The sequence below is a fragment of the Gambusia affinis genome, linkage group LG07, assembly GCF_019740435.1.
Source record: "Gambusia affinis linkage group LG07, SWU_Gaff_1.0, whole genome shotgun sequence".
In the NCBI taxonomy this organism is placed as follows: domain Eukaryota; kingdom Metazoa; phylum Chordata; class Actinopteri; order Cyprinodontiformes; family Poeciliidae; genus Gambusia; species Gambusia affinis.
The window spans coordinates 2,452,786-2,466,751 of NC_057874.1; the positions used below are offsets into that span (position 1 = coordinate 2,452,786).

At 41.6% G+C, this 13,966-nt stretch overlaps 1 protein-coding gene across 1 annotated transcript in view; it reads left to right on the top strand.

Moving 5' to 3' along the window:
• The window catches only part of wnt4 (wingless-type MMTV integration site family, member 4), a 32,200-nt gene extending 25,591 nt beyond the window's left edge, over positions 1 to 6,609 (top strand). Inside the window, exons 3-6 of the mRNA XM_044122319.1 lie at positions 1,837 to 1,990; positions 2,223 to 2,354; positions 2,530 to 2,672; positions 3,369 to 6,609. Of these exons, the coding sequence (XP_043978254.1) occupies positions 1,837 to 1,990; positions 2,223 to 2,354; positions 2,530 to 2,672; positions 3,369 to 3,839 (900 nt within the window). The 3' untranslated portion in view covers positions 3,840 to 6,609. The remainder of the gene's footprint in view (positions 1 to 1,836; positions 1,991 to 2,222; positions 2,355 to 2,529; positions 2,673 to 3,368) is intronic.
• Positions 6,610 to 13,966: the final 7,357 nt, after the last annotated feature.

A 13,966-nucleotide genomic window follows, 5' to 3' on the forward strand; every position in this document is an offset into this window, starting at 1 on the left:
ACCGCAGCCACTTCCTAACATTAAGAGCCACTACACACTGACGGCTCCTACACACAGGATACAAATGTTGCATTCTTTGAGTCACAGCACTTCTGAATCAGAGAAACTGGCCAAAGTGTCTCACCTGGGTTAAGTAGAAAAACAACTGGACTGTTGCTCAGTGGTCCAAAGTACTATTTTCAGATGTGTTTCATTTTGACATTAAGGTTCCAGAGCTTGGATGAAGAGTGGAGAGACATAGAATCCATGTTACTTGAAGCCCAAAGTGAGGTTTGAACAGTCAGTGATGATTTAGGGTCACGTCATCCGTTTTCTGTATTCCCTAAGTTGTAGTGGAACATAGGAGCTGTTGGGGTTTGGGGTTAACTCCAGCGGTTAATGCATAAGAAGCAAAGCATACTGGGCACAAGTGGCCAGTCTGTCACAGGGCAAGACGAGCAGAATATTATGTTTAAGCTTTTTCATGTCTTTCGGTACCACCTACCTCTACAGTCAAACCAACTCACTAACAATGAAAAGCAAATTGTTAACAAACGTTTGGTATACTATTACCTATTGTATACTAATTCACAGACTTGAGTGCCATGACTTTTTTACATTGACTTTACCCTTTGCTCCAGACAGCAGAATTGAACCTGTTCTATTGACAGCTCCAGGAATCTAAAATGCTGATTTGTGTAAATATTAACAATGCTTTGATCAAAATAATATTGTCTTTGTTGTCAGCCTTAAGAATTTAAGAATTGTCAAGAGGACTTGTGGAGATTTCATGATTTTTAATCAGCATTAAATCCCTCATCAGTGATGTTCTAGACCAGGGGTGGGTAATCCTGGTCCTGGAGGGCCGCTGTCCTGCAACTCTTAGATGTCTCCCTGGTCCAACACACCTGAATCCAACAGCTGAATCACCTCCTAAGTCAGTCAGGTTCTCCAGAGTCCTGCTAATGACCTCTTTATTTGTCTCAGGTGTGTTGAAGTAGAGATACATCTAAAAGTTGCAGGAGACCGGCCCTCCAGGACCAGGATTGCCCACCCCTGTTCTAGACCCACCGTATCAGTTTTACTCAATAGTAAAATATTCTGTTCTAACTTTAGGATTGACTTTGGTTTCTAAACAAATATGTGACTTGAGATAGCTATAGTCTTCAAAGAAGTTACACCGTGCCCCTGCTGATGACGTTTTGTTTAGATTTTATAGGTCAAAGTGCTAGGCTAACATTAGCAAGTTACTGTTTTGCTATGAATCGTTGATAATTATCTACAGTTTTTTAGGGTTGTTCATTTATTTCAACAAGGAAAAATATGCATCACATAATATGCCAGAGTTAGCCATAAAGGCTAGTTTTCATCTGCGTCAATATAAATACAATACATTACAATGCAATACAGACATCTTACCAAGCTTCTTCCAAAAAAAATAATATAATAATAATATAATAAAAGACTTTTTATCTAAAAGGAGCATATTACAAAATAAAAAAATACATTCATCACAAAAGTTCATCACAAGATGAACAATATATATAAACAAACAAACAAAAAAACACAAATAAGGTCCCAGTTAAGTATGCGCAGAGCAAGTCTTTTTAAAACAACTTGGTTTCCTGCTTCATAAAGTTATCACTTGCTTGAAAGTCTTAAAATTTGAAGATCGTTTCATCATACCTGTGGTTCTTTATGCTTTTAATGCCGCTCAGGGCTGAGGGGAAATGGTGACGAAACTTCAAACTGTTCCCACTTTCTTTTTTCCACACCTCAAACGACAATGGTAAGGAGTCAGTTCAAATAGTTAGGTCATGTTCTGACCATAACATGTCCACTGTGCTTGTGCTTCAGGTGCAGATCTGTAAGCGCAGTGTGGAGGTGATGGATGCGGTCCGCCGTGGAGCACAGTTGGCTATAGACGAGTGTCAGTTCCAGTTTCGCAACCGTCGATGGAACTGTTCCACTCTGGAAACCATGCCTGTGTTTGGCAAGGTAGTGACCCAAGGTAGGGTTGTGCACGGCAGCAGGTCCTGAAGGAGCGCCACTAACAGCATCAATCAGCTCTTTTTAGCTCTAATCAGTCACAATCTTCATGTATTTTAGGTCAAAAGTCGAAACTACTTTGCATTTGGCTTCATTCTAATCCTGAGTGTGTTCCCTGTTTAGGCTGCACCATTCAGAGCAAGAAGCTCTTTTCATTTATATAAAATGTGTCTGTGTTTTCCTATGTGTGTTAGGCACCCGGGAGGCAGCCTTTGTGTATGCCATCTCAGCAGCCAGTGTGGCATTTGCGGTCACAAGGGCCTGCAGCAGTGGAGAGCTGGAAAAATGTGGCTGTGACCACAATGTGCATGGAGTCAGTCCAGAGGGTAGGTCTCTGCAGCGCTTTCACACATGGAAAGGGAACAGAAAGGCCAAGCCCAGTTACTTTTGAAAATAAGATGAAATAATGTGACATTTTAAAGAAATCATTTTGACTTTATAAAGCCAACTCCGTCATAACGGTAATAACCACTTCCTGTACGTATTTATGAATTTTCAAAGGTTTCCAATGGTCAGGCTGCAGTGATAACATCGCATACGGAGTGGCCTTCTCGCAGTCTTTTGTGGATGTGAGAGAGAGGGGTAAAGGCCAGTCCTCCAGCCGCGCTCTCATGAACCTGCACAACAACGAAGCTGGGAGAAAGGTAGCTCACTGCTCAGTTCTCTATGAGAACTGAATTGCATTTTGGGTAAAATCTGCAAATAAACTTGCATTGCTTTGCTCAAATTTACTTTCAATTGCCTTTAAGACTCAGGATTGTTGAGATAATTGAGTTATAAATGATCCGATTAAAAGGTGTGGCTTTACTTCTAGTTCACCTCCTGTTTAGTTATAGTTACTGCTAAATCCACAGGAAGTAACAAGTCAATAGAAACGTTTCTGCTAACAAGAAAATCCTCAAAGTTCCAAAACAAGCTTCCACTTGAGGAAAAATGGGGTTTGTTCAGTTAAACATTAGTCTTTAAACATAAGTCTGACCTTAATCTTGAATTTCAGTCTAATTTATGTTTTAGGACAGAGACTCCAGTCCTAGAAGGCCTGCAACAATTAGATGCCTCTAATTAGCCTTTAATTAGATTACTAATTAAATTACTCTAATTAGTAATTGAATACAATTAATTGAATTGGTCACACTCAATTCAATTTGTAGGACAGTCAAGTCCTTCTCAATTTGAGAAAAGCCCAAATGCCAGGTCCAAGTATGTTGGTTCGTTCCTCGCTACCGTCTGTCATCTTCATCATTATGTTTTAGCAAGATGATCAGTCTCTTGGTGATATAATGTTAGACCTGTTGGGTGTTGGTGTTCAGAGAATGACAATGGTTGTGATATCTTTCCAGGCTATTTTGTCCCACATGCGAGTGGAATGCAAATGCCATGGCGTATCAGGTTCCTGTGAGGTGAAGACCTGCTGGAAAGCCATGCCACCATTCCGCAAGGTGGGCAACATCATCAAGGAGAAATTTGACGGCGCCACAGAGGTGGAGCAGCGCAAGGTGGGATCTACCAAAGTCCTGGTGCCTCGCAATTCCCAGTTCAAACCTCACACTGATGAAGATCTGGTCTACCTGGAGCCCAGTCCAGATTTCTGTGACCATGACCCACGTACACCGGGTATGTTGGGCACGGTGGGACGCCAGTGTAACAGAACGTCCAAGGCCATCGACGGCTGTGAGCTGATGTGCTGCGGCCGAGGCTTCCAGACGCAGGAAGTGGAAGTGGTGGACAGGTGTAGTTGTAAGTTCCACTGGTGCTGTTACGTAAAATGCAAACAGTGCCGCAAAATGGTGGAGATTCACACTTGCCGGTGATACAATCTGCAGAGAGGGCCACGTTGATAGACGGCTCCTCAGTGACGGTCCAAAAGGAGCAAGGAGCTCCATGAAACTCCTTCTTCTTCTGCTTTAAAACCATCCCACCCTCCTAAAACAGCAATGGGCATTGACTCTTTCAGGTCAATCATCATCACGCAAATATATCCTGCTGTAGTAATGGCTACTTCCAGTAACAGAGTCAGATTTTTTTTTTAAAAGAACATCCCTTCTCTTCCTGTCTCCCTCATGCTCACATTTGGTTTGTCACTGATGCCTTTTATTTTTATATTCTCTAACTTATTTGTTGAGACTGAGGAGATTGACAGATGATGGACACAGAAGTAGAAAATTTGGGACAAGAAGTGACAAATTTGGAACTACGACTGTACAGTCGAGGGTGGAGGTGGGGTTGGGGATCAGAAGGAGGGTTGCCGGCCCGCTGTGCTTGATGATGTTGCTGCTGCTTCCAGGACTCATTTGGAGAGCTGGATGTGAAAAAAGGGAGTCGGCAAGTCTGTCAGAGGACGCACCCGCACAACACAGAGAAACACAAACCTTCTGTGGATCTTCTGTGGGTTTCTCAGTGTGCATGAGTCCCTAACTGGCCACTGAAATACGTTGACGTTGACACGCCCACTGGGTTCTTCTTCTTCCAGTCAGGATGATGAATATAATGATGATAATGGAGAGGAAAAAGCCACTTTCATCTCCTTCTGGTTTGTTTCATAGCACTGGCAGGTGATGGGTATTGAACAAATCTAATATACATACATACACAGTAGGGGTGTAGCAAGAGGTCATGCCAAGAAATCTTGCAACATTAAAACACTCTAATGTTTCTGGCCTGAGTAAAGCCTGTATGATCTGGTAAAATTAGTGTCAGTTTATAAGGCAGGTTTCTGGATATGAAGATGAGAGCTGAAGGACAGACCATCTGTACCTATAGCTGGTTTTCCATTAGAAATGTACTCAAACATGGATATTCTGCTAAAGTTAACATAATTGTAAGAAAACACTTATTTCCAGTAAGTGGAAAGTGCAATTAAAATCACACATGAATGAGTCTTCTCACAAAATAAGTAATTAAAAATTAAGGTGGTAACGTATTTATACACTGATAAGAAATATATTTATAATTCAGCCATCAGAGGAGACGTCTTATTCAGGCGGAGCGACAAACCCCTTATACTCGGGAGCGTCTACATAAGCTGTGTTTTGCAAAATTTTATTTGGCGATTTTATAGAATAGCTATGGATTCAACTTGTTTGAATGCCAAAATCAACTTTTAATGAACTGTGTGATACTTTGAGAGCGCTGGTGGAGCCAGCTGTGCATTGGCTAAAAATACAAACTGCTGAGTATAAACTGAAACGATCTGAACGATACAAAAAAAGTGTTTCTTTTACAGTTTTGTGAAGTGCAAAATTTGGATACAGCCACACAAAAAACCTCAGTCTGATGCAAACACTTTTCATTGACAAACAGGAGGTTTTTTTTATTGGTTTGTTTCCATTAATTTACATTCAAAATCCCAGTTGTGTTCAATTTTAAATGAAATGCTACTTGAGTTGCCTCTTTTTGTTAACAGATTTAAAAACAAAGACTTGTAATGAGGCTGGCCCAAAGTTTTGTTAGTAAAGCATTGAAGAAAGCATTTTATTAGTACCTATTTAGATATAAGAAAGAGATTAAAGTTGGCATCTGCTTTGTAGAGTCCCTTAAGTGTCAAACCAAAGTTGGGTTCACACTGCCCAATGTCGTAAGAAAATCTCTGGCTGTGAACCTGAGTATGTGTTCTCTGGCCATTAAGCAGGACAGATGGACCAAATGCTGATTTAGCATTTGCACTACCAAAGACCAAGTAGTGTCAGAAACGCTCTGGGAAAATTGTGCAGCATGGCTGCTACTCCAACCAACATCTGATTCTTGTCCTCTTTTGCACAAGCATGAGAGCTACAACCGTCTCCTTTTGCTCTCCCTCTTTTCTGAGTCTGACTTCAATAATAAAGTCAATAAAACCCACAACTTGGCCTTATGGAACTGCCATAAAAGAGTGGGGATTCCAAGTTTTTCCTAAAAATGAGCTAACATCTTGCCTCATTCTTGCAATATAGTCCATTGTTCTGACCCGGCCGTCTTGCTACACCACTAACACACAGTAAACGACGCCACAGAACAACACCTGCATCCAGCCACGACTGACCAGGACACCTGAAAGCTTCTATCTAAACATTTACCAGAATAGATTTGCAATGACTTGCTATTATTCCTGAATATCCTTTTGTGTTCTTTTGGAGTGATGTTGACATTAGTTGCCATCTGTCAGAATATACAAACATGAGTAACATGCATGTACCAGCCAACTCTCCAAAGACAAACACACATATTCACACCCAAAGGGGTCATCCAGAGGGCATGTTCTGAGCATGACTGAAGCACTTTCTCTCCAAGCGCACATAGAACCCTCGGCACACAGCAACAAGCATTCAAACGCATATTTGCTTACCTTCTGTACATCTATTGCACTCACTCACACACACACAAACACACACACACATAAAGTTATCAATGCCACTGTCAGGACTTCCTGTACCTCCACCATAAAGCCAAGCTTCCCTATAACATGTTTATATCATAGAGATGAACTGTCAATCTGTAAAGACACTGAAGAAGACCATACTGCCTATGAATGTATGCTGATAATGAAATATGATGTTTTTAAGTTCAGTGTTGTCATTTTTTAAATAAAACAAAGATTATATGGTGTTTGTGTGTGTACGTAAGTGTGTGTATGAATGATAAATATTAAAGAAATGGTGGGAAACCGTGAGAAACATGAGAGATTGCGTTTCACCACAAGACAAACGCACACACACACACACACCCACACACACACACACACACACATGCTCACACATATAGTATGTCTTCCTACCTTCACAAGGACTTTGCATCAACTTCCATTCATTTTGTATCTGTTTCTACAGCCTAACCCTAATCCCGAACCCAAAAACAGCACTTCTTCTTATGGGACTCTAGCTTTGGGCCCCATAAAGAGCAGTGGGTCCCCACAATGTAGTATGTGTTAGGAAAATGGTCCTTACAATGTATGAAAAACAAGGACACACACACACACACACACTGCTGACAGACATTCACATATTTCAATAAAATCGTCCATTTCCCATGTCTTCAGCTGTATTATTATGTGACCACAGTTTGCTTTGTGCAGCATTTTGAGTGCGTGTGTGTGTTTGTGTGTGTATTGCTGCATTACACCCCGAGGACTTTCCTTGCACCCCGTGACATCTATAAACATTATTTATGTGCTGTATACAGTATCAGCACAGACACTATATCAATAGGAGATGGATGTGTTTTCTGCGGCACTGGGACTGCGGCTGTCTGGGTTTGGGAAGAACCGAACTGGCCTCTTGGGTTTCAGAGACCACTTGACTGAGGCAGAGCGGGGGGCTACAAGGGGAGAGCAGAACACCGGGCTAGATCACGGATTACAGCGAAATGCGGACCACATGGTACAAACTTTGTTCCTCTTTTTGTCCTATTAATATCATACTGCCCCCCAGCTCTCCCCACTCTGGCCTTCTTGTTCTTTCTCTTCCAATATCTTTGACTTACAGTGGTTCCAGTTGGATTCCCCCTCTGCAGAGAGTGCAACTCCAGCCATTTGTGGTTTTGGGATGGCTGGGATCTGTCCTTCATTAAACCGCTGCCATGGCCTGGGTGCAGTGGGTGGCGGGGAGCCGCGCTGATTGGGAATGTCTGCTGGCTTATGTGTCCGTACTCTCCCTCTGTGAGACGTGCAGGCGTACAGTCAGTCAGAGAATTCTCATGCGGATTGTGGTTTGTGCCTGAGACAAGAGACTGGCAGTCAGGCTCTGCTGCTGTGTGTCTATGTGTGAGTTAATAAAGTGCAAATAAAACAAATGTTTGTGGTTTTCAAATCTGCTCAAATGTTCCATCGTGTCGTTGGTTTGGTGTGACGTATCGAGAAAGGCAGCACTGTCCCTCCCCTACCTGTTACTGTGCAGTGCGGTAGATGAAAAATGCTACGGCACTTCTCTCTCCCTTGACAGAAGGACCTACACATTGTTCCCACAAGTCTGAACTGGAAGTGATCCACGGCATCTTAAAAGGCAAGTGCAGCGCAAAGCTGACCCATGGCTTTGAGACCAACATAAAGAAAATACATGGGCAGTGTTCACTAATGTGCGAGAGAAAGATATTTCAACAACATCATTGCTTTTGGGATTGACCCATTTGAGGCAGAATGGAAACATGTTAGATGATGTGGGCAAGCTGCCTCTGATATCCGACTGTGACAGTTCACTGCTTAGTGGACACAAAGAGTCCGTACACCACGGAGGAGCTTCATGGCCTGAAATCCATGGACGCATGGAATCATTGTTCCAAAGGCTGTGTACGATGTATGAACTCTTCATGTGAATGACAAAGTTCTGGTGACTGTCAGAGTAAGTACATGTGGTCACTATATGTCTAGCTATATGTCTATCTAAGCTTGCAGATAAACGATACATTAGCTAAGCTAATTTTGCTAGTTCAGTAGAAAGTACTCCAGTAAATATTACTGATATTTTTCTTAGTATTGCACAGAGGTGAGTAGAGTACTCAAAAATTATAACTGAGTAACAGCCATAAAGTACTTAAATTGTTCAGAAGTTAGATAGGAATAAGGCACGAGCTAGTTCTAAGCTCGTGACTTGTTTTTTGTTGTCATAGCAACTGCCTACCAAGATGGGTGTCAGTTATAAAGTTCCGGGTACTACATGCCGTAGCATTTTTCATCTACCGCACTACACAGAGCTGCCTTTCTTGATACGTCTCACAAGAAATATGCATTCCACTGAAATATTCTTTATTACAGAACTGATGGAGCATCATTAGACAATCGTTAATGATGTGACAGTCTTTCACATTTCTGTTGTTCCAGGTCCAAAGACATGCAGGACAGATGAATGGGTAAATCTCAGTTGCTTTCAGGTGTATTTGTGCATTGTTGTTTATCTTGATGTTATAAAGGATATTTGTGAAGCTTAAAGTCAATACTAAAAGTTGATATAATAAAATGTGTCTAAAAAGTAAGGTCAAAAAGTTAGGATGATGGTAGGGAGGCCTTCCAAGAAATGCTAAGATTTTTTTCATTAATTTTTGAGAAGGTTGTAAATCATTTTTGATGTGCTGTATTTTAATAAAAATCTAACTAAAAATCAGATTTTTTTTTTTTAATCAACACTAATACTTGCAAATTGAAATTAAAAATTGATTGATGCCCACCTGGATATTAGCAACTAATTTCTTTAGTTGAATTAGAATTACTTTAATTCAACTAAAGAAACAAAAAATGTGATAGGGATATAAATAATTTTGAGCCTAACTGAACTTAGTCCCTCCAGAATGTTCTGGGTCCCAGTGGGATGTACATGTGACCAGAGGCTCAATCCTCACAGTCTCTCTAATGCTGAGCTACCTTAAAAGATCAAATATTATCAAACGCAGGTTTTCATCATGCATTGCAACACTGATTATTTTCTGTACTTTTCCAGCATTGAGTAAAGTTATAAGTTGTAAGCGGGCAAGATGTTGTCTCATTAACATCAGAAATCTAACTCGACGTTCATCGTGAAGCCAATTTCACTTCATGTATCTGCTTCATTCTCCGGTTTGCAGACTTCCCAGGGCCGTCTCTGTGTCTGGGCCGCTGTGAGTACTGAGTCTGCAGGGTTAGCCGTGTGGGTTGCCTGGATATTAATGCCAGTCACCCAGAGAACCCAGGAGAAGGCTGGCTTTAGCTCAGAGCCTGGCCCTCCCAGCGCTCTCCCAAACTCCCAGATCTCTCCAGCATACTTCTCATATTAAAAGAAAACAAGTTACACAAATGAGACAGATGGTTCTTGTTTGTGATGACAGTGGCGATTCTTTCTCTCTTAGCCTCCCCCCCCCCTCCCCACACACACACACACACCCCACCTTCTGCTCCTTCTCATCTCTTATGTCTTCACAGTTTTTTGCTCCGTTGTGTAAGATGCAGAGTAGCCGTGGCACGGCATGACGTCACAAGAGCACACAACACTTTATTGGATCTCCGCTCCACGCTGTTTTTTTATCTTGACATCTAAAACGGTGGCTGAATCAGAACTCTGCACAAAGATAAAAATTCATCCTCTCACATTGAAGCTTTCTTTCTTGTAATAAATCACATTTGTAGGCCTATGACTTAAGCTTCCATGCATTTAGTTACTTTGCACCTACAAAGTTTATTATGTTATGTTTATGATTAATAAAGTCTATTGGGATTTTAAGTGATAAAGGTGGAAGTGGTACATAAATATGAAGTAGAGGAAAAAAACTGGAAAAAATACAAATCTGAAAAGTCTACCAGGCATTTCTGTTTACCTGTTTACTCTGATACAATTACATAAAATACGTACATGTTTAATCATTAGTAACGATGGAGGAAATGCCCTACCATCATGTAGCCTATCACCTATGAAAAGACTGGTTAGCATCCAGACTTTGGAACGTTTTTAAATTCTGCTCTGACGTAAGGAGAAACTCTGTTTATGACATAGTGGAAGAAATAATGCAGTATATATTCAGGCATAGTCAGCAATTTGATTAAATCAACAAGCATGTGTGAAGGAAGAAGATCTGGATTGGTTTCTAAGTCTGGTTTTGTAAATACAGCCGTGGATGAGACCCAACGAGGTGAGCTGCTGCTACAGACAAATTAGCTTGACTTGAACTAGTAAAAGTCGTGGTAATGCTGGCAAGAACAACTTTCACCTTTGTCCTCTCCTCTGCTGAATGGGATGCACGCGATGAAAATTGCTCAGTAATTTGTAGCTTGGACAACATAGCTTCCTTCACTTCCTCCACTGCTGCTGTTGTGGTCATTTATGCTAAATTTTGTGGATTGTAATTTCTGCCAACTTAGTTTTCTTAATTTGGGCAGTTAGAAGATATTTAAGTTAGTTTAGAACCAAAATTTGTAATTAATTTTTATATTTGGAATTGTTTAGATTACGTTGCTAATTGTTAGACCTTCCCATTAATAATTGAGTGATTAAGAACACCTGGGTGATTGGTGGAGGTCTATTGTTTGGTAAATGTCTGGTGTGTTAACAGGAGGTTTTGTAAATGATTTTTTGGCCACTTCTTTGTAATTGAAACATCAATTTAAGTTAACTTTAGTTTTCAACTAAGTTGTAAGATATTTTTAGTCTGGTAATTATTTTGTCGCTATTTGTTTTACAAGAAATAAAGAATAAAATTTTTTTTCAAAACAATCAATTCAGAAGTGTGTGCAAATCAAACCACCTGTTACTACCCACGGCCTTTCTTTGAATTTTAGGTTTTTGGAACATAGAAGGACAGCCACAGTTAAAACTACAGGCAAGTTCTAAAACAGCACAGAAAGTCATTGTCTTCGCTCACGACTTCTCCTGCCGTGCACTGATTGGCCCGGTCGAATTTCCACTGGACAAACACAGCTGAATGAGAGAAACTCCAGACAGAGCAACGAAGGGAGATGAGAACTGAGCCAGGCTGCGTAGGAAGGTAAGAGCCAAGCTACTTTGACAGATGAACAGAGAAAAAACTGGATCCAATAGAGCTTCCTTCTACATCTTGTAAAGTGCCTACGGAGGCTGTAAAGGTGAAATGAACCCAACTCCCCAGTACAGAACCACCATGACACCAGCGTTTTAGTGCTTGTTCACCTCTCAGCCGTTACCTTGTTAAACATTAAAAGCTTTTTGTTATGGTGATAAAAACAACACAATCCACAGTAAAATTAACGAGATCTAAAAGCTCCGGCAGCATTTTTTTGATGCTGCCAACTGCAGTGCGTCCCACAACTATTACATTACCACTAAATGCTGTTCCCAACAACTGTATCTGTGCAGCTTTAGAGCATTTCTGATATAGCTGAATTCCAAATACTCATTTGATGCCTTTCAGACAACAGTTTATACAAGCGTGGACAGATCAGATAAGAATGGATCGGGGAGAGGGAAGGAGGGAGGATTTAGGTGAAGAGAAAGTGACAACTCCTCTCAGCCGCACACTCAACCCCAGATGGTAGATCATGCTGCTGATGGGGGCTTTGGCTGCCGTAGCTGCGGTTCTGCATGCTGGTATGGAGGAGAACGATGCGCTTCCCTCTCCACAGACGCATGCTTTCTGTGCAAGCATGCGTCTGTCAGCAACTGAGCTGCCAGAAACTTTCCCTTAGCACCTGGACCAGGCTGAGGTTAGACCATGTGTGTGTGTTACATGTATCGGAGAGGCAACAGCAACCTTCCGTGTCAAAATAAATGTTCCAGCGACCGACTTTAACCTGGTGGGATGGCCACCTGGCTGCCAGGTTCGTTCTCCAATCACAGAGCTGGATTACTGATCTGAATATGTCAGGAAGCTTTTTCTTGGCCATGGATCTCACTGAGGGTGTCTTATGTGCTAGACTAGTCAAAAGCAGCTCATAAATGTGAGATGGGAGGAAAATGTTTTATAAAATTAAAGCGTAGATTCTGCTGGACTGGCAATCTGTCCATGGTGAACCCCGTTTTTCGCCTGTTGCCCGCTGCAGATAGGCAGCAGCACCCACTGAGGATAAACGTGTAAGAAAATGGACAGATGGATAGAAGAGTAAGATTTATATTTAACTCTCCCTCTGTTTGGAGCTATGGTCTCAACGTCTTGCCCCAGATTCATTTGGTTTTAGGTCTAGACTCTGAGTCTCTCTAACAGATTGTCTTTCAGAATTGCTTTGAATTTACCTCCGTTCATTATCAATCAATTTTGATCAGCTTCTCTGCTCCTGCTGATCTACAGGATCACCACAGGACTGCGACACTGCGACCAACAGGCTTCATTATAAGGATGGTATGTTAAGACTTCTACAGACTCTGTGCACAACGTCCATGGAAAGTGGCAAATTCATAGTAGAGCGTACCGACTGCCTGCACTTCTCATGACAGATTTCTTAATTTTCCACAGTCTGAATGAATACCAGCAAGTTTGATGAGCTAGCTGGGCACCTAGCTGCGTTTCTTTTCCACCTGGGAAGCCAACACACAAAGGCTGCGCATCCCTGCAACTGTTTGTGGCAACTCTCGACATTAAGATAACATAATCCCTTATTACTCCCGGCTTGGTGTTGTATCCAAAACAGTTCGGTGTGAATCTCGTTTCCAACTGAGAATGTGGTGAAGACTGACCTTTGATGTCTGGTGGACATCTGATTTAGGTCTGCTTTTAGCATGAGTGAAGTTCGCCTGAGTATGTGGGGGCTCTGAAGGATTATGTGCTCATGTTAAAGCTTCCCCAGATACTCAGGTGAACTTCACTCTGCAGCAGTCCGGATGCACTCGACGTGAACTCGATGCAGACTCAAAAGTAAAATTTTATGTCTGGTAACAGTAAAGGTCCACACATACTTCGCTGTACATCCTGCTGTACTCAACGCAAAATTTCATTTTTATGACCCTGCATGCGTAATTGTTGTACAGTAAGCTGCTTGGCAGACAACAGTGTTCACATTGTCATGAGAGATGTAGGTAATCGGCACATCTGACAATGAATCTCAACCGTCCAAGGATAGTGCGGGTGAGAAAGCCCACACGGCGCTTCACATAATGCCACTTTATTCCTAAACTATTAATGAAAGGTGAGGTTAAAAAAACAATGGCTAAACCTCCAATCCACTGAGTTAACATCTTCTTGAAAACCACATTGTGTTCTGGGTGGAGGTTAAAAAAAAAGAAAACCACATTGTGAAGCATCAAAGCTAGGGAAGTGGCGTCTCCCAGTTTTAGCCAGAAATACAGATTTATTTCCATGGTTACATACACAAAAACACACAGAAAACCTCACGTTGTAAACAGCTGAGCTGTCTGACCGGTGATTTACTACCCAGCTCAGATAAAAAGTTAAAATCCTCAGCATGCCTTTCATCACAACTCAGTATCTGTGCAAATCATCATAAAATTGTCTCTTAAAAGAGGGTGTAGCACCTTAACCCTCAGCTACCTGCCAGCATAGTGTGTGCGTGTGTATGTGTGTGTGCATTCAAACTGTGATC